The sequence below is a fragment of the Pleurodeles waltl genome, chromosome 7 (assembly GCF_031143425.1).
Source record: "Pleurodeles waltl isolate 20211129_DDA chromosome 7, aPleWal1.hap1.20221129, whole genome shotgun sequence".
Classification (NCBI taxonomy): Eukaryota; Metazoa; Chordata; class Amphibia; order Caudata; family Salamandridae; genus Pleurodeles; species Pleurodeles waltl.
This window is the reverse complement of record NC_090446.1, coordinates 1,393,462,947-1,393,485,610: the sequence shown is the minus strand read 5'-3', so window position 1 is coordinate 1,393,485,610 and position 22,664 is coordinate 1,393,462,947. Positions and strand designations below refer to the sequence as shown.

Below are 22,664 nucleotides of genomic sequence, written 5' to 3'. Positions count from 1 at the left end.
ACACAAAGTGTGGTGGAATCACCATCAGGGTATACATCATACCTGAAAAATGTGTTTGTTCTTGAAAATCTGAGGACTACATTGTATATTCTGGCATTGACTAAGTGGGTTAAAGCAGTACAACGTTACTGCTTATTTAAGAAGGGAAAAAATATAATTAAAAAAGTGCACAAAAAATTCACACACAGTAAATGATCTTCATAAAAAAAGAGATGTACCTACCTAACCCTTTTTTTGCTCATTCACAAACACTCAAACATACTCTAAAAATTATTTCTAGATATAATAGGATCCTTTACTGTAGTCCGCACCAGTAAATCTGGTTAACACACATCATCTCGCACATTTGCGTGGTTTCAGAATTAATTGTACCTCATTTGTCTTGCCGAAAAACATAGCAAGGTTAAATTTGGCAGAGATAAGAATGCCAGTTCTTCAAAACAGAGCATTTATAACATGTTTCCTTTCTTCTTTAAAGCCACGGTAGCCACTTATCCTGACTATAACTGGTAAGAGCTATTGTAATTAATTATCCAATACACCTGTGTATCATTTACATCTTGGTATATGTTGTTTTCTTAGACTACTTGTGCGATAATACATGTGTATCACAATTCCATTTGTTAATATTATTTAACAATACAATAATCAAATGGAATGATGTTAAAATCATTGTAGGAAGAGGTATATCGCAGGTACACTACAGGGCAAAACCCTCACTCATCCGCCTCCACTGAGACATGTTCTTTTAAAACATAAGGCGTTTTGTGGCATACTAGTTTTGGTGTGTACCCTGTGGGCTGGCATAGACAAGTGCACAGTTTAAGAGAGTAATGCAGGGGTTCTTTGGATGGACTCTGGGGTGCTTCCAGGGTGACCTTTTTTTGTTCGTTGGATGACAGAGGAAGAAAATGATGCCATGTTGCGGAAAGTTTTGAAGACACTGGGGAGGAGTGACCGTAACATAAGGAAAGCCATTTGTCAAATGAAGTTGTTATCTAGGACATAGGTCGCCCATGAAGGGTAGTAAACTAAAACCAACTTTAGTAGTTGCTATTATTAGGTGGTGGAACTCCTAAGGGGAATAAAGATGAGATACAATACTGTTTTAGGATAATTTAAATATTACACACAGCTATGCCCATTTTTTGCAGAACACTAATGAAAACAAATGATTTAGGCTTCATTGGTAGAAAATGTGTCAGAACTGATTTAACGAACTTAAAAAGTATGAAAAGCTGGTGATTTTACATAAAAAACTGTTTTTGCACATGGGAGCAGTATTGCAACGGTGCAACAAGAAAAATGGGTAAAAACAGTATGTGCATCAAAGGTACTCATTGATGTGTAGAGGATCTTCTCAATCAGTAAGAGAGAAGCTATGGTATGTAGGAGGGGCTTCCATAGTTTTAGATTAATTATGTAGAAGTGCCTACATTATTAGATAAGACAGAAAGAGTTGCTGATGTCCCACTCTCTGGAGGACACATTGGAAAATACAGTTTATTTCAGACCAATTTTCATGCCTGCCGCTGGCTAGGGATTATGGGAGTGTTGTTGGGATGGTTAAGGCAGATGTTCTGGTTGCTGCTGCATGGATATGGGCAGTGTAGGAAGAAGTTGTCATTGGGATGACGTAGCATGTTAAGAGGTGAGCGACTTGTGCCACTGATGAAGCTGGAAGGAAAGGCAGAAAGACTGTAGCTTTAGCTTATGAAAGACATTTAGAAAAGAGTTTAACAAATAGAGTTTGACGGGGCTTTTGCTTGCCAGGGGCGAAATATATATATATATATATATATATATATATATGAAAGAAAAGATGTCCTGATCTGCGTGTTACGGCGCACTTAATTCTCCGGTGGTGCTGGTTTGAGGCAGGACAACCATATTAACCTGTGAACAAGGTCTGGTGAGACCGAAACGCGTCAGGGGATTCCTGTTTGTTTGTTTATGATCTCACTAATGTATTAAAAGTTAAGGTATTTTTGGCACAACGACAGAGTGCGGTTTTCTCTTGCTAAAACGGATATATATATATATATATATATATATATATATATTTACAAAATCTAGTCTACACTGGAGCCACTAAGGGTTGCAAGACAAGTCTGGAAGAATTTGCGATAGTTATTATGCGGCACTACATTGTGCATTATGCCTTAGCTAAATAGTTTCAATTATGCTATTTGGAGGTAAACTGAAAAAAATGGTTCACACAATTCAAAGACTTAGAATTTAATAGCCATCTTACTAATGGGAATGCCCAGGCTTCCAAAGTTTGCAACTCAGTTAATTCCAATAGTGCTTCATTGATTGCTAATGAAAACTTTGGAGGTTGATCTGTGACAGATAGATATGGTGCTGCATGGACTAAAGATAACTAGATATTTGGGACTGTAAATGCTAGGTATTGCTCCCTCAACACCATCCAAACTGCTCCATCTTGAATTGGATATAGGAAGGACAGAAAACATAATTAGGTTCTAATTGCGACAAATGCTTATTAACCACAAGAGGTCCAAGGAAACACTTGCTGATTTTCACTGACCCACTCCTAAAAAATGCTTGTTCATTTTTTTTAAACATTCCATTTTCCTTCTAGGAAAACCGGCTGCATTTAAAACAAATTGCTTTATTTAAAAGCAATCACAGATATGGTGGTCTGCTGACCACACACCCACCATGCCTATGACTCTAATCAATTTGGAGTGGATCTCAATTTGCAAACTACCTAATGCATATTAATGAGGTGGGTTGAACTGCGGCCCACCCAACAAATCGATATTTTGTGAACCAACCTATTAATCCAAAGGTTGGTTCACAAAATACCAATCCATTCAACAGAGGTCGGTGTGCAAATTGTATCCATTTTAATAGATCCCTAGTAAGAAATCACAGATTTCAAATAGTTATTTGATGCAATTTCTTATTTCTTATAATGAATCTTTGTACAGCAGGCTCCAGATATCTCTTTAAAGAATTACCAAGCGCAAAAATCATTTGGTCTAAACTGATAATATCCCAGACCTTTATGAGCAGTATCACAATTTGTACTTAGTGCCCTAATGATCTGTAGTTGGTAAATGTCTCATTTTGCCTAACTAGCTACGGAAGGGTGAGAGTTCAGTTTAGATTTGTCCTTTTGCATTTTTCTGTTTTTATACCCGTTTTTAATGATTGAGGGATTTGGAGACAAATTTTACAAATAACTGAATCGATATTGATTTGGTCTGTTTCATGTAAATAGCTCTCAATTCATCGCCTCTCCACCCAGCGTCACAAACCTCAGCCTCTGTCCAGCGAGTTTCTTATGGTACATCTTTAAGCCATTTCACCAGCTCCTTGCAACAAGTTCCTAAAAGTCACAGTTCCTAATGTCCTTAATACCACATGGAGGGACTGGAGGGGAAGATGGAGAGGATGCATTAGAAGTTGGTCCTTACCTGGGGGCGTCAAAGCTGTCGTAGGAGCCCACCGTGTAGTGCCTGAAAAGGCGCTTGGCTTTATCACTTCGGCTCTCCACTAAGAAAAGGAGGACAGACAAGCTCAGGTGTGTGTACATACATGTCATTAAATCAGAGACAGAGCTAAGGGCTTTTTCCATAAAACAATGAAAGAGTTTTGCATAAACTGAAATCCTGAAACTACCTACTCTAACTAAAACATTGCTTCTCACATTTTCCATAATCTCCCATAATGAATTTACTCCTCTTTATGTATTTGGAAGTGACTAATGATCCTAGGCACCATTTTGATACCAACCCCACATAGCAATCAAAATAATTCCAATTAAAAAAAATGACAGCATTTCACTACTAACGTAAACAAGCATTGACAAAAGCCATTCGCGTGGACTGCTGTACAGTGAAAATATTTTACCAAGCTTCACTAACATACACAGCATGGTCAACACACATACACACACCACTTTTGATGCAGTGCGTACATTTCTTTCTCTTGCTCACACACACACACACACTCCTACCCATACACCTATTAAATGCAGAAAAGCTAACGCATAATCACAATATGGCTAGCCAGCAAAGAGAGCATAATTAATGTTGCTGTAAAGATGACGATATGATAAAACCAGTAGGAAAGGGAAATAGGGCTACAACTTACATTTTAACCACTTGTAACATTTTGTATTGAGCAACTGATTTAGGGCCCGATTTACGTATTGGCGGCATGTATACATAAAACGGTATATTATGTCTTTGGTTATTTGTATAGCATATGTAATATAAGCATTTTGGTTCTCAACAGAAAGTCAGAACTTAACGCACCACTGCTACCAAATACAAGACTAATTATTGAAAACTCATGTTTTATCTTTCTATGTGAAAAGTGGCAAACTACTGTCTGCCCGAAATAGAACAAGGAAAGCATTCCAGAGTTTGGCTACTGCCACTGAGAATGCTGTGCTTCTACTGTACCAAGGCAAACAACAATAATTTCTCACCTGTTAATGTTAAGCCTTGTATAGGCATATACCTCTTAAATTGGAGTTAAGGAAGATGGAACCAAGCCAATAATGACTTCAGGGACAATTGCCAGCACCTGTGACTGGCAACCAGTGGAGGAATTTGAAGGTAAATGAAATATGATCATATTTCTAAAGTTCCTAAATTCATCTCACTGAATGTTCGGCTGGAACAAACACTATTCACGGAAGTTAAGTTGAATGTGTTTTATGTAGTCAAACTGTGATCGTATGACTGCATTCACCATTGGAACATGGAGGGTAGGATCTCAACATGGCAGCATTCTCAATAGTCGTAAGTATTAAAAGCACGCACTCTCTGTACTAGAGATCTGTTGGTGTATGAATAAATCTTAGGTCAAGTACCAGGCCAAGAGTTCTAACCACTACTGAAGGGTTTGGGCCATTGTCTCACCTGGCTGTTTACCCGCATGGAGCTGCGCTGAGTCAGCACCATCTTCATATTTGAGGGATTTAACATTCAAAATTTGATCGACGTCTACCATCTCAGTTGAAACGATTTGTCAGGATGGTAAACATTGCAGCGGATCCACTAACAGCCTCCGTAGACTTCCTGGTTAGTTTACAAATGATATGGATATGAGGGCAAGGCATGCATCATCGCTCAGCTGACTTGACTCAAAGTGAGCTCTGCTCGGCTCACAGCAAAATCCGTCAACAATCCTGGGCCATACATCCTGATTCTCTGGATAAAGTTACGCTGCACATAAACGCAGCATATCTGGGTGCCAACTGAGGAGAATGTGTCCTAAGGAGGTCTGAATAACAGTGCGGCCCTGTAGCAAGGAAAAGTATGGCCGACACAGGACAAGATGGAGGCCCCCAGCGTGTAAGAACGCTCTGAGAGGAGAGGAGGAGAGCAGCCCAGAGACTGCAAAGGACCTTTTGCTGAATGAGGAGGTCGATTTGCGGCCTTCCCTCCCCACTCCACACCCACACTGCCACAGAACATTCCAGATGTGAGCAGTAGTGCACGAAGCGTAGGCTGTTCCTTGTTTTGGGGAAGGATGGCATACGTGGAACTGGGGACAGCCAAGTGGCAGGGAACAGGAAATTGGTGATACCCGACTATGGAGATTTTAATAGAATTAAGCAGGTTGATCTGTACTTTGGTCTTAGGACATAAGACTGTGGGGTTGGGAGGCCATTGCTGGAGAGGCGGTTATAGAGTTTCTGGACACTGGACCACGCAGAATCTCGCGCACAGAGAGATGCTGCTATAGGCAGAAAAAACATGCAACAAGGCATGTGGGGGTGGCATCCAGACATATCATACAACAAGTAACATTACACCTGCAACAAGACAGGACTATTGGCTTTGTCAATGATTGTCAGTCACATAAGATAAATAAGCAACAACGACTCCTTTGTATAAAATATTGAAATGCTTCAGTTCTGAAGTGATGAGTCTGTAAAAGATCCATAACGAATCTCTTTGAAGTTTGAAGGTACATCAGAGGCGGTGAAGGGCGGTCTGCCGCCACTAACTGCTGAGTTAAGATTTTTTTTCACCCCGAGGATGAGGGCAAAAACGGAGAGCCCAATGGGGACAAGTCTCAGCACCTGCTTTTTAGAACTGCCGGTGCTGAACACCACGGGACCCTGCCCACTTATAGTCCTGGGTGTAGCAGCAGGTAGAGGGGACTATTTTCAACACAGGCAAAACTCTGCTGGACTATCGAGAGGAAGACGTGAGAATGTAGCTGGACTGACTCCTCCCAGCTGCTTGTACCACCTAATTTGCTAGAGGATGAAGATAGTGGATTGGGAGGAGAAAGCCACTGAGGTGAAACCAGAAAAGCAAGGGAAATTGCAACTGAAATGGTCAACTACATGAAGACATTGCCCCTCCATCAGAGACAACAAAAAAGGACGAGGGTGCAGTGGGAGGAGGAAAAGATCAGTGCCCCCAAGTGACATATAGGTGGTCATTCTGACCCTGGCGGTCTTTGACCGCCAGGGCGGAGGACCGCGGGAGCACCGCCGACAGGCCGGCGGTGCTCCAATGGGGATTCCGACCGCGGCGGTAAAGCCGCGGTCGGACCGGCACCACTGGCGGGGTCCCGCCAGTGTACCGCCGCCCCATTGAATCCTCCGCGGCGGCGCAGCTTGCTGCACCGCCGCGGGGATTCCGACCCCCCCTACCGCCATCCAGATCCCGGCGGTCGGACCGCCGGGATCCGGATGGCGGTAGGGGGGGTCGCGGGGCCCCTGGGGGCCCCTGCAGTGCCCATGCCACTGGCATGGGCATTGCAGGGGCCCCCGTAAGAGGGCCCCTACATGTATTTCACTGTCTGCTGCGCAGACAGTGAAATACCCGACGGGTGCAACTGCACCCGTCGCACAGCTTCCACTCCGCCGGCTCGATTCCGAGCCGGCTTCATCGTGGAAGCCTCTTTCCCGCTGGGCTGGCGGGCGGTCTGAAGGCGACCGGCCGCCAGCCCAGCGGGAAAGTCAGAATTACCGCCGCGGTCTTTCGACCGCGGAACGGTAATCTGACGGCGGGACTTTGGCGGGCGGCCTCCGCCGCCCGCCAAGGTCAGAATGAGGGCCATAGTGTGCTTTGAGCGATAATAACCTACAGAGAAATGCTCAAAGAAAATTTGAAGAAGTACGGTCAGAAGTGACACCCATATGGCAGGATATCAAGGATGTGGCCAAAAGAGTGTTTGAAATGGAGACCAGAACCTCTACATTAGAAGATACAGTCAATGACATAACCAGCGTGCAGAGGATCACAAAGGCTGTTTAAACCAAAAAAATCTCTGCTTTATTGTGTTGTAAAGTGACTCCCGTTTTGATAACAAGATTTGGGAGGCAACACCACCAAGTGCGGGGGACTGAGTCTGATCTTGCGCCATGTGACAGCTTTGGCCCAACTATTCTGGCCACCTAGCAGCATCTCACCAGAATGCAGGGGGAATAGGTGATTTGTGGCAGCCCTTCGCATGATGTCTTAGATTTCTCAGGGAAACCATAGTGGAACAGATCGTACCCCTTTCTCTCAGTCACACATGTCTTATACAGGCAAAGACAAACAGAAGCAGGACTAGGTTCAATACGATTTATTGAATCAACTGCATTCTATGTAAAAAAGCATGTATTGAGATTATGAGCATGATAAAACATAATAAAAGCAAAACAGTGAATAGGAAAGTGAAACATAGGAAAAGTCCCACCATACTATCAGAATATTGCTTTTAGAATCCTTACCTGCACTACTAATATTCTATATAAGAGCATCACAGTGTAAGCTCTAATTTGCCTGTCTGGCTCCCCTGGAAGAAACCCATCCCTCATACCTGTGGTTGTAGGCAAAAAAGAGGTCTGTTGGTCTACTGCGAGTCCTCCAACATACAGGAATAGGAGTCATCAGATCTCGGCAGAAACTGCCAAATCGGTGGGTAGCATTCAATAGCAACTGGCTGGAAATCCCCTCTAACGTAAAGGGGCAGTGAGGTGTTTTATAATAAAACATCAGATATCGTGAGAAACTGCCTCAACATGACAACACGTATATTTTGGTGTATAATAGTTGGGCATAGGATGAACTCTTTGTACCAGCAATAACTAGTAAGCTTATCATAGTCAGCCTTGGAGAAAGAAGAGAGCGAATATATTGTGCAAGAAAAGAAAAACAAAAGGCTACGCAAAAGGGCAACATGATGAAATAATAATAACAGTTTTCACTAAATGAAACCTCTGCTAAAATAATAAAAATTGATAAAATGGCTTGTATCTAGATGAAAGGACACAAGCTGCAGGCATAAGCTAAAAAAGGCTAAAATAATGTGCTTGTATACTTTGCTAAAGCAACCTTATGACAGTTGGAGTCCAACGTTTTGTTGACAATAGAGTCCGAAATGTTTTCCTCATGCTTTGTAATTGAAAGGGCTCATAAGGAGTTGGCTAATAAACTTACTTTGTGGGCTCCTCCTAAGCTGATAATAGGTTGATACCTCAACTACCAAGATTGAGACTTATCCTCCATGAGATCAGAGCTAACAGAGACTATTATTTGACTCATGTAAAATATTGGTGGCCCCAGATTATACACACATAGTCCAGGAACAATAGAAAACCTCTGATCATGTAAAGCAAAAACCGTGGGCATCAGGCCTAAAGTACACGCTTATATAGCTTGCTAAATTGAAGGTAATATTTCTAGCTGGGGAATAAAATCAAAAGTAGGGTGGTCACTCAGTACATTAGGAGACACACAGCGGGTATGACACTACTACAGGAGACTCATTTTGTGGAAACACAATGTACATTCTTGGGAAGAGAACAATACCTCACCTTGGTTCATGCAGGCTTTTCCTGAGGTTTGAAAAGGATGGAAATACCGGTTAGGAAATATCCCTTTTCCAGGATGTTAATAAGTAGAAGGACCCTAACATATGCTATGCTGAGGTATGAGGGATGTGGAGGCAACTAAGTATTACACTGAGTACTGTTTACCCACCTCTGAGATTAGAGCATTGAGTCCTGGATAAGATGGGCTCCCTACTGATAGAAACAAGCTTGCAGTTGCATATTGTGGGAGGGGATAATAGCAACGTTATAACACTGGATGTTGGCAGAAAGCCTCCACGTCTATTACACACAGCAAAACAGACGCACCTCTCACAGTTCACCAGAATTATGGGTCTCACTCATATGTGGAGATTGGGGCAAAGGCAGTACTCGTTTTCTCAGAGCCTCACAAAGCATAATACAGACTGGACTATATATTTCTCCCAATGCTAGAAACCCCACTAGTGGAAAATGTGGAGCTACTGGCTAGGGAAACTCTCGGATGATTCACTCCTATTAATGGCGGTGTAAACAAATCTGAAGGCAGGGGAGGAGGGTGGAGATTAAATGCTTGGGAATGAGCAAACTTTGAGACTGTAGTGAAATTGAGAGGGGACATTGTACCATATTTCGAAGAAAACACAGGGATGTTTGTAGGAACTTTATAACAGACTATTGAAAAACAAAGCTCCACATACTATCACTTCTAAGAATAAATAGAAATTAGAGAAAATACAACAGATGGAAATTAAATTTCTAGAGATGGAGGGAAAACATATAATTGAGAAAACGTCTTAAATGTTATGGTAGTACAAGATGCTTTAGTGTTCATATCAGATTGTGTTAACAGGTGGGGAACGCTTACAATATTTAGCTGGACATGAATTAGGGTATAGTGCAGGTAGGTTGCTGGTCTGGCTTTGCAGGAGGGAGATGGCAGCAAGATGGATGCAAACTAACTATTGCTGCAGTAGGGTTGAAAGAGACAGACAATATGATAGAAGAATTTGCACAATACCACTGCACCTTTCCTAAGTCAGAGTGAGGGAGAGAAAGACACTGAGAGGTTCCTGCCAACCTTGGGAGGGGAGGAAAAAGATGATCTAGAGGGAGAAATATCAGTGGAGAAAGTCGAGGAGGTCACAAAACATGAAGAAAGGAAAGAGATCTGGACCTAATGGAACTCCACTGGAGTTGTTCAAGAGGTTTTCTATTCTGTTGAGCCCCCATATAAAACACCTATTTGATAAAGCTAAGAGTACATGAGCGCTACCACCTGATCTGACCCAAGTGGTCACAATACCAATTCATAAAGAGGGGAAAACCCCTGATGACTGTGCACAACCAATCTCACTACTATACGTAGAAGTGAAGATGCTGGTGACAATACTGGCAACCAGGCTATTGAAAGCAATTTGTCCCCTCATACATAGGGATCAACTGGGATTCATGCCTAGGCGGCCAAGAATAATTATTTTCCGACAAGTAACTAACAGGATGGCGGAGATCCAGCCCAAGAATGTATGATGGGTGATAATTTCATTGAATGTAGAGAAGGTATTTGATGCTGTGCATTTGCCTTTTCTATTCCTGGTGATGCAGAGGTTTGGATTTGGGAGGAGTTTTTGTGACTGGGTAGCCCTACTCAACCAAGACTAGAGGAAAGTAATTAGATTTAATCGGGTGACCACCTCAGGATTTCCCTGAGGAGAGGCATGTGGTGGAGTGCCCATTGTCACACCTCCTGTTTGGTCTGTGAATGAAGCCATTGGCATGTTGGGTCCAAATATTAGATGCGATTAAGGAGCTTCGATTTAAGTTCTGCCCACAGAAGGAAAAAATCTCCCTCTATGCTGGTGACATCCTTCTATATGTGAACAGTCCTCAGGAGACAATACTACATACTTTCCGAGTGTCTGGTGAATATAGTAAAAGCTTGGAGTATACAATAAATTGGGAAAAGTTCATTATATACAAAACTAGAGAGGGGAGCTAGAGGGGCAATCCACCTCCCCCCAGGATATTACAGTCCCAGAATTGGATTTAAGTAACTTGGGATATAAGTGACTCTGTGGAGCTGTACCTGAAGAAAAACCTAAAGCCAGTATTAAGACACATCTAGGTTGATGTGGCTAGGTGGAGGTCGGTCCCATTAATACTACTTGGGCAAGTGGCGATCTTTAAAATAATAACAATGTCAAAGTTAGTATATGTTGTGCGAAACACCCTCTTTCCACTACAAGCACTTTCATGTGCCTAGACAGGGATTTGTGATTGTTACTCTGAGATGGAAGCTGTAGGAATTCCATGTTTTCTGCCTGGTCACCCCAGAGTTTCGTTTTTTATAGGACCCTATATTTTTCCTGGCTGTAGAGCTCTGTGCACTTTATCTCTGCTAACCTGTCATAAAGTGCTTGAGCTCCTCCTCTGAACATGGTAGTATTGTGATACTCCTAATTGGCATATTTAAGTTACCTTTAAGTCCCTATAATATGGTACAAAGTCTACCCAGGGCCTGTTAGCTGATAGGCCTAAGCCTTCCTTTTTAATATTTATAAGTCATCTCTAAGTATGTAAGTAAGCCTGTAAAGACGAGAGCATTGTATTTAACAGTAATATATGTGAACCTTTAATGTTATGAATGTCCTTGCAGTGAAAAGGCCCCAAAGTGCAAGTTACTCATCTTCAGTAAAGCCTTATCTGGTGCAGACTCTATCTAGCTGCAGATTCCTTACCTTACAATATTACCCCAGCGTCAGACTGGATCCGGATGTTTTCGAGTAGTATTCCTGGGTGCCGGTAGGTGGCGTCATTTGACTCTCCATTAGCATCATCTACGTTGGAAATGACGTACATTGTACATATTTAGGTGCTACCCCGGGCACACTGATATCAGTTACTGTTTTGTTATTTCACGCCAGGTGCGCTGAGCCACATAAAAACCTGACAACTGGTATGAAATACTAAGGCCATGAGAGGGATGTCACTTACACTGCAATTGGCTCAGAGAGTGGAGAGGATGGGAGGGTAGTTAAAAATAAAGATTGAGTCTCTCCCAGAAAAGGCATTACCTAAGGTAAGTAACTCGTTAATCTGATGGAGTCCTTAAAATACATACCCAAGCATTGCCTGCCAGGAGGTGGATCTGCAAAGCTAATTTAACCCAGAAAGTCCTGGAGGACCAAGCAGGTTATGTGCCCGTTAGGACGGACCTGACTGTCCAGACAGTAGTGCTTGGTACACAAGTTCAAAGATGCCCACCTTGACCCCTGACAGATATCCAGGACAGGGACTCCGCAGGGTAATGCAGTTGTCACAGCTTTGGCTCTGGTGGATTGAGTGAGCATGCCCTCAGGGGGTTGCTTCTTCGCCAGCGCGTAGCAGGTCTTAATACACAGTACTATCAATTTTGAGAACGTCTGTTTTTGTACAGCCTTCCGTTTCAGAAGTGACGCATCTGTCACTACAGTCTGCTCTTGTTGGGGAAGAGAGACGGGTCTGCCACTAACCCAATCACAGTTAATCAGCCACCACTGTAGATCTTTCGCAGTTTCCTCTGAGATCTAGACTAAGTCAGACGGACTCACCTGATGCTGCGCCCACTGGGACCTCACTGGTGGTCAGGTCCCACTACAGAGCCTGTATATGCCAGCAGAATGAAGAAGGCCATGAGGCCCAAAATCCTCAGGCTCACTCTCACCCAAATCCAGGATAGAAGCTGAAACATCGGTATCATAGCCTGAATATCCTGGACTCGCCACTAGGGAGGATAGGCCAGAAACTGCACTGTGTCCAGAACAGCACTGATGAAAGGGAGAATCTGAGGGGGTGTCAGCTGTGACTTCGGCACGTTGATAGTAACCCCAGCAAGAGCAGAAATCTCGCCGTGATCTGGAGGTGGGAGATGACTGCCTGGGACGAGCACACCTTTAACAGCCAATTATCAGGTTAGGTGTCAGGGTTTGGTTATATTATTATATTTTATGGCGTGTAGGAAAGAGCCTGCTTTTTGCATGGTCATCCCCACTTTTTGCCTGCTGTTGTGTGTTTTGACTGTGTTCACTGGGATCCTGCTAACCAGGACCCCAGTGTCTGTGATCTCTCTCTCTAAATTTGGTTGCTTAGGACTTAGCACTCCCCAGAATTGGCATACTTGTGCCCCCATATAAGTCCCTAGTATATGGTACTTAGGTACCCAGGGCATTGGGGCACCAGGGGTTCCCCATGGGCTGCAGCATGTATTGTGCCACCCATGGGAGCCCATGCAAAATGTATCTGCAGGCCTGCCATTGCAGCCTGCGTGAAAAGGTGCATGCACCCTTTCACTAGATGTCACTCCACCAGGTCACTGTAAGTCACCCCTATAGCAGGTCCTCCTAGCCCAAAGGACAGGTTGCAGGTATCTGTGTGTGAGGGCACCCCTGCATGAGCAGAGGTCCCATGTGAAGTCCAGCTCAATTACTCTGGACTTCGTAAGTGCGGGGAAGCCATTTTACCTGTGTACTGGACACAAGTCACTGCCTGTGTCCATCTACATAATGGTAACTCCGAACCTGGGTGTTATCAAACATGTCGGAATCATACCCCAATACTGTTGCCAGTATTGGTTGTATGATTCCATGCTCTCTGGGGGTGCTTTAGAGTACCCCCAGCATTGCTCCTACCAGTCTTTCAGGGTTGCCAGGCATCCTTCGTTGCTGCCACCCTCCTGACAGGTTTCTGCCCTTCTGCTGCTTGACCAGCTCAAGCAGAGGAAGGCAGACCAAAGGATTGCCTGTGGGAGAGGGAGGCAACACCCTCTCCCTCTGTAAAATAGGCGTTAAAAGGCTTGGGAGGGGTAGCATCCCCCAGCCACCGGTATGGTTTGAAGGGCACATTTGGTGCCCTCCCTGCATATACCGGTTTGTACCAGTCCAGGGACTCCCAGTCCCTACTCTGTCATGAAACTTGACAATAGAAAGGGGAGTGACCACTCCCCCATCATTCACCACCCCAGGGGTGGTGCCCAGAGCTCCTCCATTTGGCCACTTGATTCTGCCATCTTTAATCCACGGTGGCAGAGGCCCACGGGAGAATCTGAGTGCCCAGGTCAGGCAGGTGATGTCACAGCCCCCTCCTGATAGGTGTCACTCTGCTAGGTGACTATTCCACCTTCCTGGGCTATTTAGGGTCTCTGCCTGGGTGGGTCTTCAGATTTGATGTGCAAGATTCCAGCAGGACTCCTCTGCATCGTTTACTTCATCTTCTGGCCACCGGGACTGCAACTGGACCCTCTAGGAACCGACAATCTGTAACTCCAGTGATGACTCCACTATGCAACATTGTTTCTCCGGCTCCTTCCAGCAACTGCAAAATTTCCCTGGCTGTGCATCCTCTGAGAGTGACGATTCTTCAGCCTGCAGAAGAAGCAAGAAGGAATCTCTCTTGGAGTGAAGGAGTCACGCCTCTGCATCCACAGGCACCAACTGCAATGGCGACTGGCTGCGTGAATCTTCTCTCCTCCCGAACTACGTGGATCCTGCATCACAGGTGGTGGTCTGGAATGGTCCCCTTGGTCCTCACAACCAGCTGTCCAACTCAGGAGATGGTAAGCCCTTGGCTCTCCTTAAAGGACAGTACCCCTGGGCACCACAACTCTTGCAGTTACCAAAGCTTGTTTATTCCTCCTCTAAGGAATCTTCAGGCTCTGTGTAGCCCCGGCCCCAACACTCCATCCTACAAAGTACAGTCTCCTGCCTGCTGCTCCAGAGACGTGGGACTCCTCTTCAGGTGTGCTCAGTGGGCCTTACTGCCACTACTGTGCCTGCTTTCTGTGGGTCGCCTGTGGAGGGTGCCTCCTCTTCTTGTGACTATCCCAGCTGCTGAGGGTCACCTCGGGGTCCTTGGGCCTTGATGGTCCGCTTCAGCCTTTCAAAATCCTCTTATCCGACTCTTGCATTTGCCAAGGATTGTTGGTGGTTTTCCAACACAACTGACTGACTGCATCACGATTGCCGACGTGGGGCATCACTTCTGGAACTCTTCTTTGCTCCAGTGCTGCACTGCTGACTTTCTTCATCCACTGTCGACCTGATCCTGCATCCACAGATGGGTGGGTAGGGGCTCCTGCCACAGCCGGACACTCCAACTCGAACTGGACTTGGTCCCCTTCTTTTGCAGGTCCTCTTCTGTCAGGATCCACCTTTGGTGTCTTCCAGTCTTGTCTAAGTCTTGCACAGCCCTTTTCCAAAGCTCTCCTGTGGGTTTGAGGAAAAAACAGGTACTTACCTCTTCTCTCCTGGCCGCTGGAGGCACCTTGGAACTTACCTTTTGGGATTCCTAGTTCCTCCAGCTCCCCTCTACTAATTCCATTTCCTTGAATGGGGGACTTGCTGTTCACAGTCCACTTACTTAGTATATGGTTTGGTCTCCCCCTAGGGCCTTCACTATTTGCTATTGTTTTTACTATTTGCTATTGCTTTCAATGCTAATCACTGACTTCTAATGTGTGCATAATAGTGTGTTTACTTACCTCCTATTGGAGTATTGCTTGTTCAGTACTTTAGTATTTGTGTTACCATAATAAAGTACCTTTATTTTAGTAACACGGTGTGGTTTTTTTTTATGAGTGTAAGTGCTATCGGACTATAGTGGCACTGCATAAGCTTTGCATGTCTCCTAGATTAGTCTTGGCTGCTCATCTACAGCTACCCCTCGAGATCCCTGGCTTCCTAGACACTGCCTACACTTCACTAATAAGGGATATCTGGACCTGTTATAAGGTGATAACGACATTGGTGCTCACCACACACCAGGCCAGCCTCCTACATGGCGGTGCAACCTTACCTTGGAATACACTGGCAAAAACTGCCTTGGGTCCAGTCAGGCTCATTTAACAACCTTAAGGTCAACCCTGTAGCTATGGCTTTGTGCAGCAAGGCTTGCAAAATGGAGCTTGGTGTAAGGCATTTAACTGTACCAAACAACGGAATAAGAACGCCATACAACATGAAAGAAACACAACACTTTATATAAATAAATTATATTTTTATGAATTTTCAGAATCCAAGATGAGCAGAATCAACCATAGAGATATGGGTTTTTAAAGATTTATCACTTTTTAATTCACCCATAAAGAAGCACTGGTCAATTTAAAGTTTGCAAACTTTTGAAAAATTTGTAGTTAGTTCGGCTACTCCGGTCTGGTTTGGTGAACCAAATCGAACAGGATGGAGGTCTAGGGGGCAATCTGGTCGATTTGGAAAGTTACCTTCCCACCAGAGTGTTTTCCAGTCCATCTCCAAACTTAACAGCCGGAGCGCTATGCACTTTAATGGAGTGGTCTTGAAGCTGTGGATACAGGATGAAAAGATGCTCAAATATGCTCTGGTTGTTGTTCAGCCGACGTGGTGCCATTGTGGTGATTTTTCCGGTCAACAGGTAATGCAGGGCAACTTTGGCCACAGAGGTCAGGGTCCCACAAAATCCTCTTCGAGACATGAGAAGGCCAGCAGCTGCTGAGCTACCAGTCTCCAAAAACAGCGGTCATAACAAATGCCTCTAGTGCAGGCTAGTGTCCCTGTGGGTTACCAATCTGGACTTTGACTACACTCCCAGGTCCGGCTGACACGGGTGCAACTTTTGGCTGTCGAGGATTGGTCTCTTGGGGAGCCCAGCACCAACTGGAGGTGATTCAGCCAAAGTGGCTACTGACTTGCGGGTTTGGGCTACTTCATCTCTTTTGTCCCTCGAGTTGGTTCTAGAACGTCAGCCAACTGACCTCTGGAGTCCCTGCTTTGGTCTAGGGCTGCGGCAGGACGTTTCCCCGACCCAGGAGCCACGTGCACACTCCTGCCTTTGCTAGCCCAAGGTCCAGTAGGCACAGTCCAGCCAACGGTCCAGCCTTTCTTTGTGTGGTCCAGAGGTCAGCAGGGCATTTCTTCTTTGGTCCTTGTTCCAGTTCTGATGTGATCTGAAGTTCAGGGTGCTAGGAGTGCTATATGTATACCAGAAAGGTGCCCGGAGGGTGGTCACTAGCCAGTGAACTACCAGGTCCCCTTCCTCTTGGTGATGTCTTTCCAGAAATGTGTGGCAGCTAACAATCCCAAAATGCACTATTCTGCCAACGTCCAAGATGCCAGCACCCTTCCTTGGCTGTTAAGAGCTTGGGAGCTCACCCTAGAGGTATGGCTAATTGTGAACTACACGCCCACAGGAAAACCAGCACTGGTTTCCCCCCTCTGTCCCTGTTGCCAGCCTGTCTACCTGAACAAAAGGCAGCCCCTCAGGAGTGTGATAAATATTTGCCCACCAAAGGCAGCTTCCCCTGTGAAGCTCGCAGTTTGGGCTAACACCCTGAATGGCTTCCTGTGAAGAGGAGGTAGCACCTCGCCCTGCAACAATCTGCAATTGTTCCTAAGCCTGGGAGTCATTCACACTACTCCCAAGGTGGGCATAAAGCTGTCTGTTGCCCAGTGCCCATGAAAGGCCATTGGACCAGCTGGGTCAGAGTGGCAACTTTCTAAAAGTTGTCTCACTTTAATAGTGCCATTAAGTTCAACATGGTCGAGTTTAATGTCACAATTAATTTGAAACCTTACAGTACCCAGTTAGGTAGTTTCATTCAGACGTTAGCCAGGCTGGGGTGCTAGCCGGTACCCATGTCCTAGCCAATAGGGCTACTAACCTTTCCACAGCAAAACGACAATTTAGAGGTGTTTCTGCTAGGACATATATAAAAAATATATGTCCTACTTAATAATATACGGCTCCCTGCCATAGGGCTCTTTAGGCCTTCCTTGGGGGAGACTTACATATATTATTAAGGGAAGTAGTAGTTTTGCCATTAGTTTGAATGGCAAAGTCACACACGCAGTGTGACTACTGCTCTGCCAGTTTGCAGTGGCAGGCTGTGAGCCATTTTGTACTTTGTCACACAAAGGGTGGCACAAACAGTGCTGCAGCCCTAGGTGGACGCTTTGCCTTGCATGCCCTTGGCACCCTGGGTATCATATACTAGGGACTTAGAAGTAAGTTAGTACCTGCCAAATGGGGGATAGTCAATTCAACATACACTTTGTAAGGGGATAGAACACAGACACTGAGGTCTGGTTATAAGACTTCAGTGCATCCTCAATCAAAAAACTGAGCAGCAGGACGCACAAGGCAATCAGACCCAACAGCCTAAGATTAAACCTCACTGAAATCCAAGCCCAAGGCTGTAAGCTTGGGATCATAGCCTTTATGTCCTGGACTCTCTTTCCTGGGGCAAAGGCACAAAACTGAACTGCGTCCACAATGGCTCTGAAGAAAGGGAACATCTGGGAAGGAGTCAGGTGAGGCTTCAGCACGTTTATAGCGAACCCCAAAGATTACAGGAGGTTGTTTATGACGGCCTGCGGCAAGTCTGTCTTTAACAGGCAGTTGTTGAGGTAGGGGAAGACTGGTACCCCTGAGCTCTGAATGTCTGCTGTGACCACCACCATAATTTTTCTAAACACCCAAGGGGCATTGGTAAGACCAAAAGGGAGCACAGTAAACTGAAAATATTCCTTTCTCACCCTAAACCATAAGTAGCACAGATGGGCAGGCAGGACCAGAATATGGAAATAGACACCCTGCAAGTCTTATGTCACCACCCATGTTCTGGTGTTGAAGGCAGATAAAACCTGGGCCAGGGTGAGCATTTTGTATTTCTCCTTTCAGAGGAAGCCATGAGAGAGTGGCCTACAGTAAGATGAAGATCTTTGTCCTTCTTGGGCACCAGAAAACAGCAGGAATAACAACCACATCCTACTTCTGGTACTGGGGCCCTCTCGAAAGCCCCTTTGGCCAAAAGGGCTTGCACTTCCTGCTGCAAAATGGAGAGAGGGTCCTACATCAGTCATTAGTTAGACAATGGAAGGTCTGACAGGGAAGAAGGGAAGGGTAAGTCATAGCCTTTTGAACAATTTGGAGGACCCATCTGTCCGATGTGATCGCTTGCCAAACCAGAGTCAGTGGATAGTGCTTCCCACGGGGTGGCTGTGACCCTGTAAGGGTAAACTAAAGAGGTTAGGCAGCGGGTGTTGTGGGGGAGGTGGAATGACAGCCGGCTGACCTTGGCCGTGTAGACGGCGGGTACCACAGCTTCTCCGTCAAAACTGCTGGGTTCCCTGATGAGGTATGACAGGCTGACAGTAAGGGACACTGTGAGAAAATGGTATGGATAAGAGGTCTCACCACGTAATATACTATGAACCCTTCTTAGGATCAGTCAGGCTTCGTTTGTCAAACCTTAACTCAACCATGGGTAGCAGTGACCTCAAGCAGTCAGGCTTCAACAAAGCAACACGTGTAAGGCATTTAAACAGCATTAAAATAATAGAAGAAAGAAACAAATCTCAGCAAATCCAACACCCAGTTAATGTATTTTTATGAATGTATTGACATCACAACCATTCCTGGAAATATGGAATTTTAAAGAAACAGTAAATCAAGACTTTTCACTTAAACACAAACAAGCACTGGCAAATTCAATAAATTTGACACTTCAAAACTTTTTCTGCAAAAAGTTACATGCGGTAACTTTGGATTTCTTTTGGCAACCAACTCCTACAGGGAGCCAGTCAACGGAACCAACATGGTCCGGAGAAACAGTTACCTTCACAACAAAAGTGTTTCTGGTACAGTTGAAGCATTAATGGCCACTTGTTATTGACTTCTATGGAGTGGTCCTGAAGCAAGGGATTCAGGATGCTGAAGATGGTGGGCGGTCAGCAGGGTCTTCCTGAGGCTATTATTCGGTCCACAATCCAGATGGTGTGACTTTGGCCACAGGGGTCGACATCACTTCAAGTCCTCTTTGATCCAGCAAAAGTCCAATCGCCTCTGGACTACTTGCCGCCAGGCACAATGAAAACCCTCCTTCTGGGTGATGAAACTGCACTCTGATGATTCTCCCAGGTCCAGCAGACTTGGTGTAACTTTTGAACATCGGGTCTTGTCTCCCTGGCTGCGCTGTGATGAAGTGTTACGATCTGGTGATCTGGGCTACCAACTCTCCCATGCAGGCTTCCCCAGCTTTCGTGGCCCTGTGATTCAAACAGGAAATCATCTAATTGACTCTTGGAGTCTCTGCTTCTGGTTGGTCTATGGGGACGACTTCTCCACGAGCAAGACACCACAGTCCAATCTTCGCTAGGCAAGCAGCAGCAGCTGCAGTCCAACTTCAGTTACTCTTCTCCAGTCCAAGCAAGATTTTAGTTCTGCGGGCCAGGGGTGACCCTTTTATGCCCAGAAAGTGCATCTCGGGGGCCACTACTTAATGGGTTACCTGGATTCCTCCCGCCTGATGACAACTTCCTGTGACGTGTGGCATCTAACTACTGTAGGAAGCTGGCTCTGTATATACTAAACCAAAATGAGGTATAGTGTGCACAGAGTCCAGGGGTTCCCCAGAGGCTTAACAGAGGCTAAATTAGATAATACTAATGCTCTCTTTTGTGGTAGTGTGGTCGAGCAGTTAAGCTTATCAGAGGGTAGTGCAAAGCATTTGTTGTACAAACACAGTCAAGAAATGAGGCACACACTCAATGACTAACTCCAAGCCAATGAGGTTTATATAGCAAAAAAATGTTTTTAAACTTTATTACTAGAACCAGAAGATCTTTGTTGCAGATAAGTACAGTTGTAAATAGGTATCAGGCATAGATATCAAATGTACTTTGTTTGTTTTTTGCAGATAAAGCAGATTACAAGTAACACTTCTCAATTTCAAAAGTTGACACTGTAATTTTTCATAGGAGTCAACAGAGTCCTGGGGGGAGAGGAAGTGTTAGCACAGTTAATAGGGCTGTACACGACTTACGATTCCAGTCTTCAGGGGTTGGGATGTCCACAGGTCAAAGTTTAGGCTGATGCCAAAGGTGCATCACCAGCAACACAGGGCCGGCTGGATGCAGAGGTCAAAGTTTGCATCCGGTTTTCAATGGAATCCTATGAGGACTGGGGATGCTGGGTAGAAAGCAGATTGCTGGTAAGTACCCACGGTTTCAGGACAAAGGCCTGGGGGTTTAGGTCAGTACTGGGGGTGGGGGGCGTCACAGGTCCACACCAAACACATACCCCCAGCAGCACAGGGGTGGCCGGGAGCATAGTGCAAACACAGAGCTGGATGCCCAATGTTTTTCAATGGGGGTAACCCATGCTGCAGGCTGGGTCCAGGGGGTCAGTTTTGGGAAACCAAAAGCTGGACAAGAAGGAGAAGCATCCGCTGGACATGGCTTGATTATCAGTGGTATTCTCCAAGGCCAGAGGGCTCCGGGTGCAGGGGTCTACTTGGGTGTCGGGAATCTTCGTCAGATCCGGTCATGTCAGGGGGGTCCTCTGGATTCAGGCTGCAGGTGTCGTTGTGTTGGCCAGGAGGGGTCAACCCAGGGTGGACTTTTTTTTAAAAATTTGTTTTTATTAGCATTTTCAACATTTTGGTGTACATAATCAGTTCAGTTTATTACATACACTTGTATTAATTCACGCAGTTATGATCAATTGCAATCCATCCCAGTGCTGGTCTCAGATGTATTATTAATGAGTTCCCATGTAAATCTGGCACTTGTGTTTTGTATGGTCTTATCTTTGTGTGCTACGTATGTAGTAGTTACGTATTTTCCTGTGACATGCATTCTAATATCTTCTCTCATTTTCACACCAACCTAACACTTCTTAACTATAACAACTGTCAACATGTGGTGTGTCGCGAAAGGGGCAGTTATTGACCACTACTTTGCAGGGAGAGTGTGCCAAGGGCCCAGCGCCGAGGGAGGCCAACACCCCCAGACATCTTCTCTGCGGCTCTGCAACTGTGTGGGGGTGTCCCCGGGTGGGATGGGACAATCCCTCCACCCATATCCCCTCAAGGTGGCCACATCCTCTGTTATTCTCCAGGTCTGCCCGCCCCCTTTTCCTATCCTTGTCCTGGGCTGCTCTGAGGAGAGGTACAATCAAGATGTATCCCCTAGTACTACGGTTCAGTGTGTTCCACTGCACCGGTTCCTTCCCCTCTGACCCTCTTGTCGGTGTCCCCGCCTCCCATTCCCTACTCTCCCATTTGATCAGGGCGTCCTCCCATGAGGGAGCCAGGGGTGTCAGACGCACCCCCCCCCGGGCCTCTTCACTTCTCAGCACCTGCAGTTCAGCCTTCGCCCATTTTGTCAGGTCCCGTCTCTAGTCCTCAATAAGTGGGGGCCTCCGCGACTTCCATCCCAGCGTGATTTGCCTTCTGAACAATACTAAGGCCAAATTGAGGAATCGATTTCCTACCTTCCCAAGTGAGGGTCCCGTGTACAAGCCCAGAAGACACACAGAGGGGGTCAGCCCCAGAGTGGCGCCCAAAAGGCCCTCAAGGTCAGTCAGAGCTGCCCTCCAGCTCCTCAGGAGTCCAGGGCAGTGCCACATCATATGGTCCAGGTTCGCGTCTACTTCCCCGCCTCTAGGGCATCCCCTGGGTTCACCCTCGTATATTAAGTTCAGCCTGTGCGGAGTGAGGTATGTCCTATGTGTGTAATTGTACTGTATGTATCGAAGTCTAGTGTTCCGTGAGACCACCCGTGGGTATGCCAGGACCTTTCTCCACTCTGCCTCCGACAAGTCTTTACCTAATGTCTTTTCCCATCTCTCCCTCAGTGTCTGGAATGGGTCGAGTGTGTCATCACTTTGGGCCTTATACAACCCGGATACCTGGTGTTGGTTGGTTCCAGAGGTTAACAGGAGATGTAAGACCCGGTGTGTGGAAGGTTACGCATTAACTGTGTCCCAGTGTGTCTTTATGTGGTTAACAAGTGGTGATGTAGTAGAAATTGCCCGGTTGGTATTCCTTTCTGCACCGCCATTTCTGTGAAAGATC

General features: G+C 45.6%; 1 protein-coding gene across 1 annotated transcript in view; it reads right to left on the bottom strand.

Annotated features, from left to right (window-relative positions):
- Window positions 1–22,664, bottom strand: part of SHANK1 (SH3 and multiple ankyrin repeat domains 1) — a 1,404,784-nt gene that overhangs the window by 657,396 nt on the left and 724,724 nt on the right. The window contains exon 14 of the mRNA XM_069200994.1: window positions 3,447–3,525. Coding sequence (XP_069057095.1) covers window positions 3,447–3,525 — 79 coding nt within the window. The remainder of the gene's footprint in view (window positions 1–3,446; window positions 3,526–22,664) is intronic.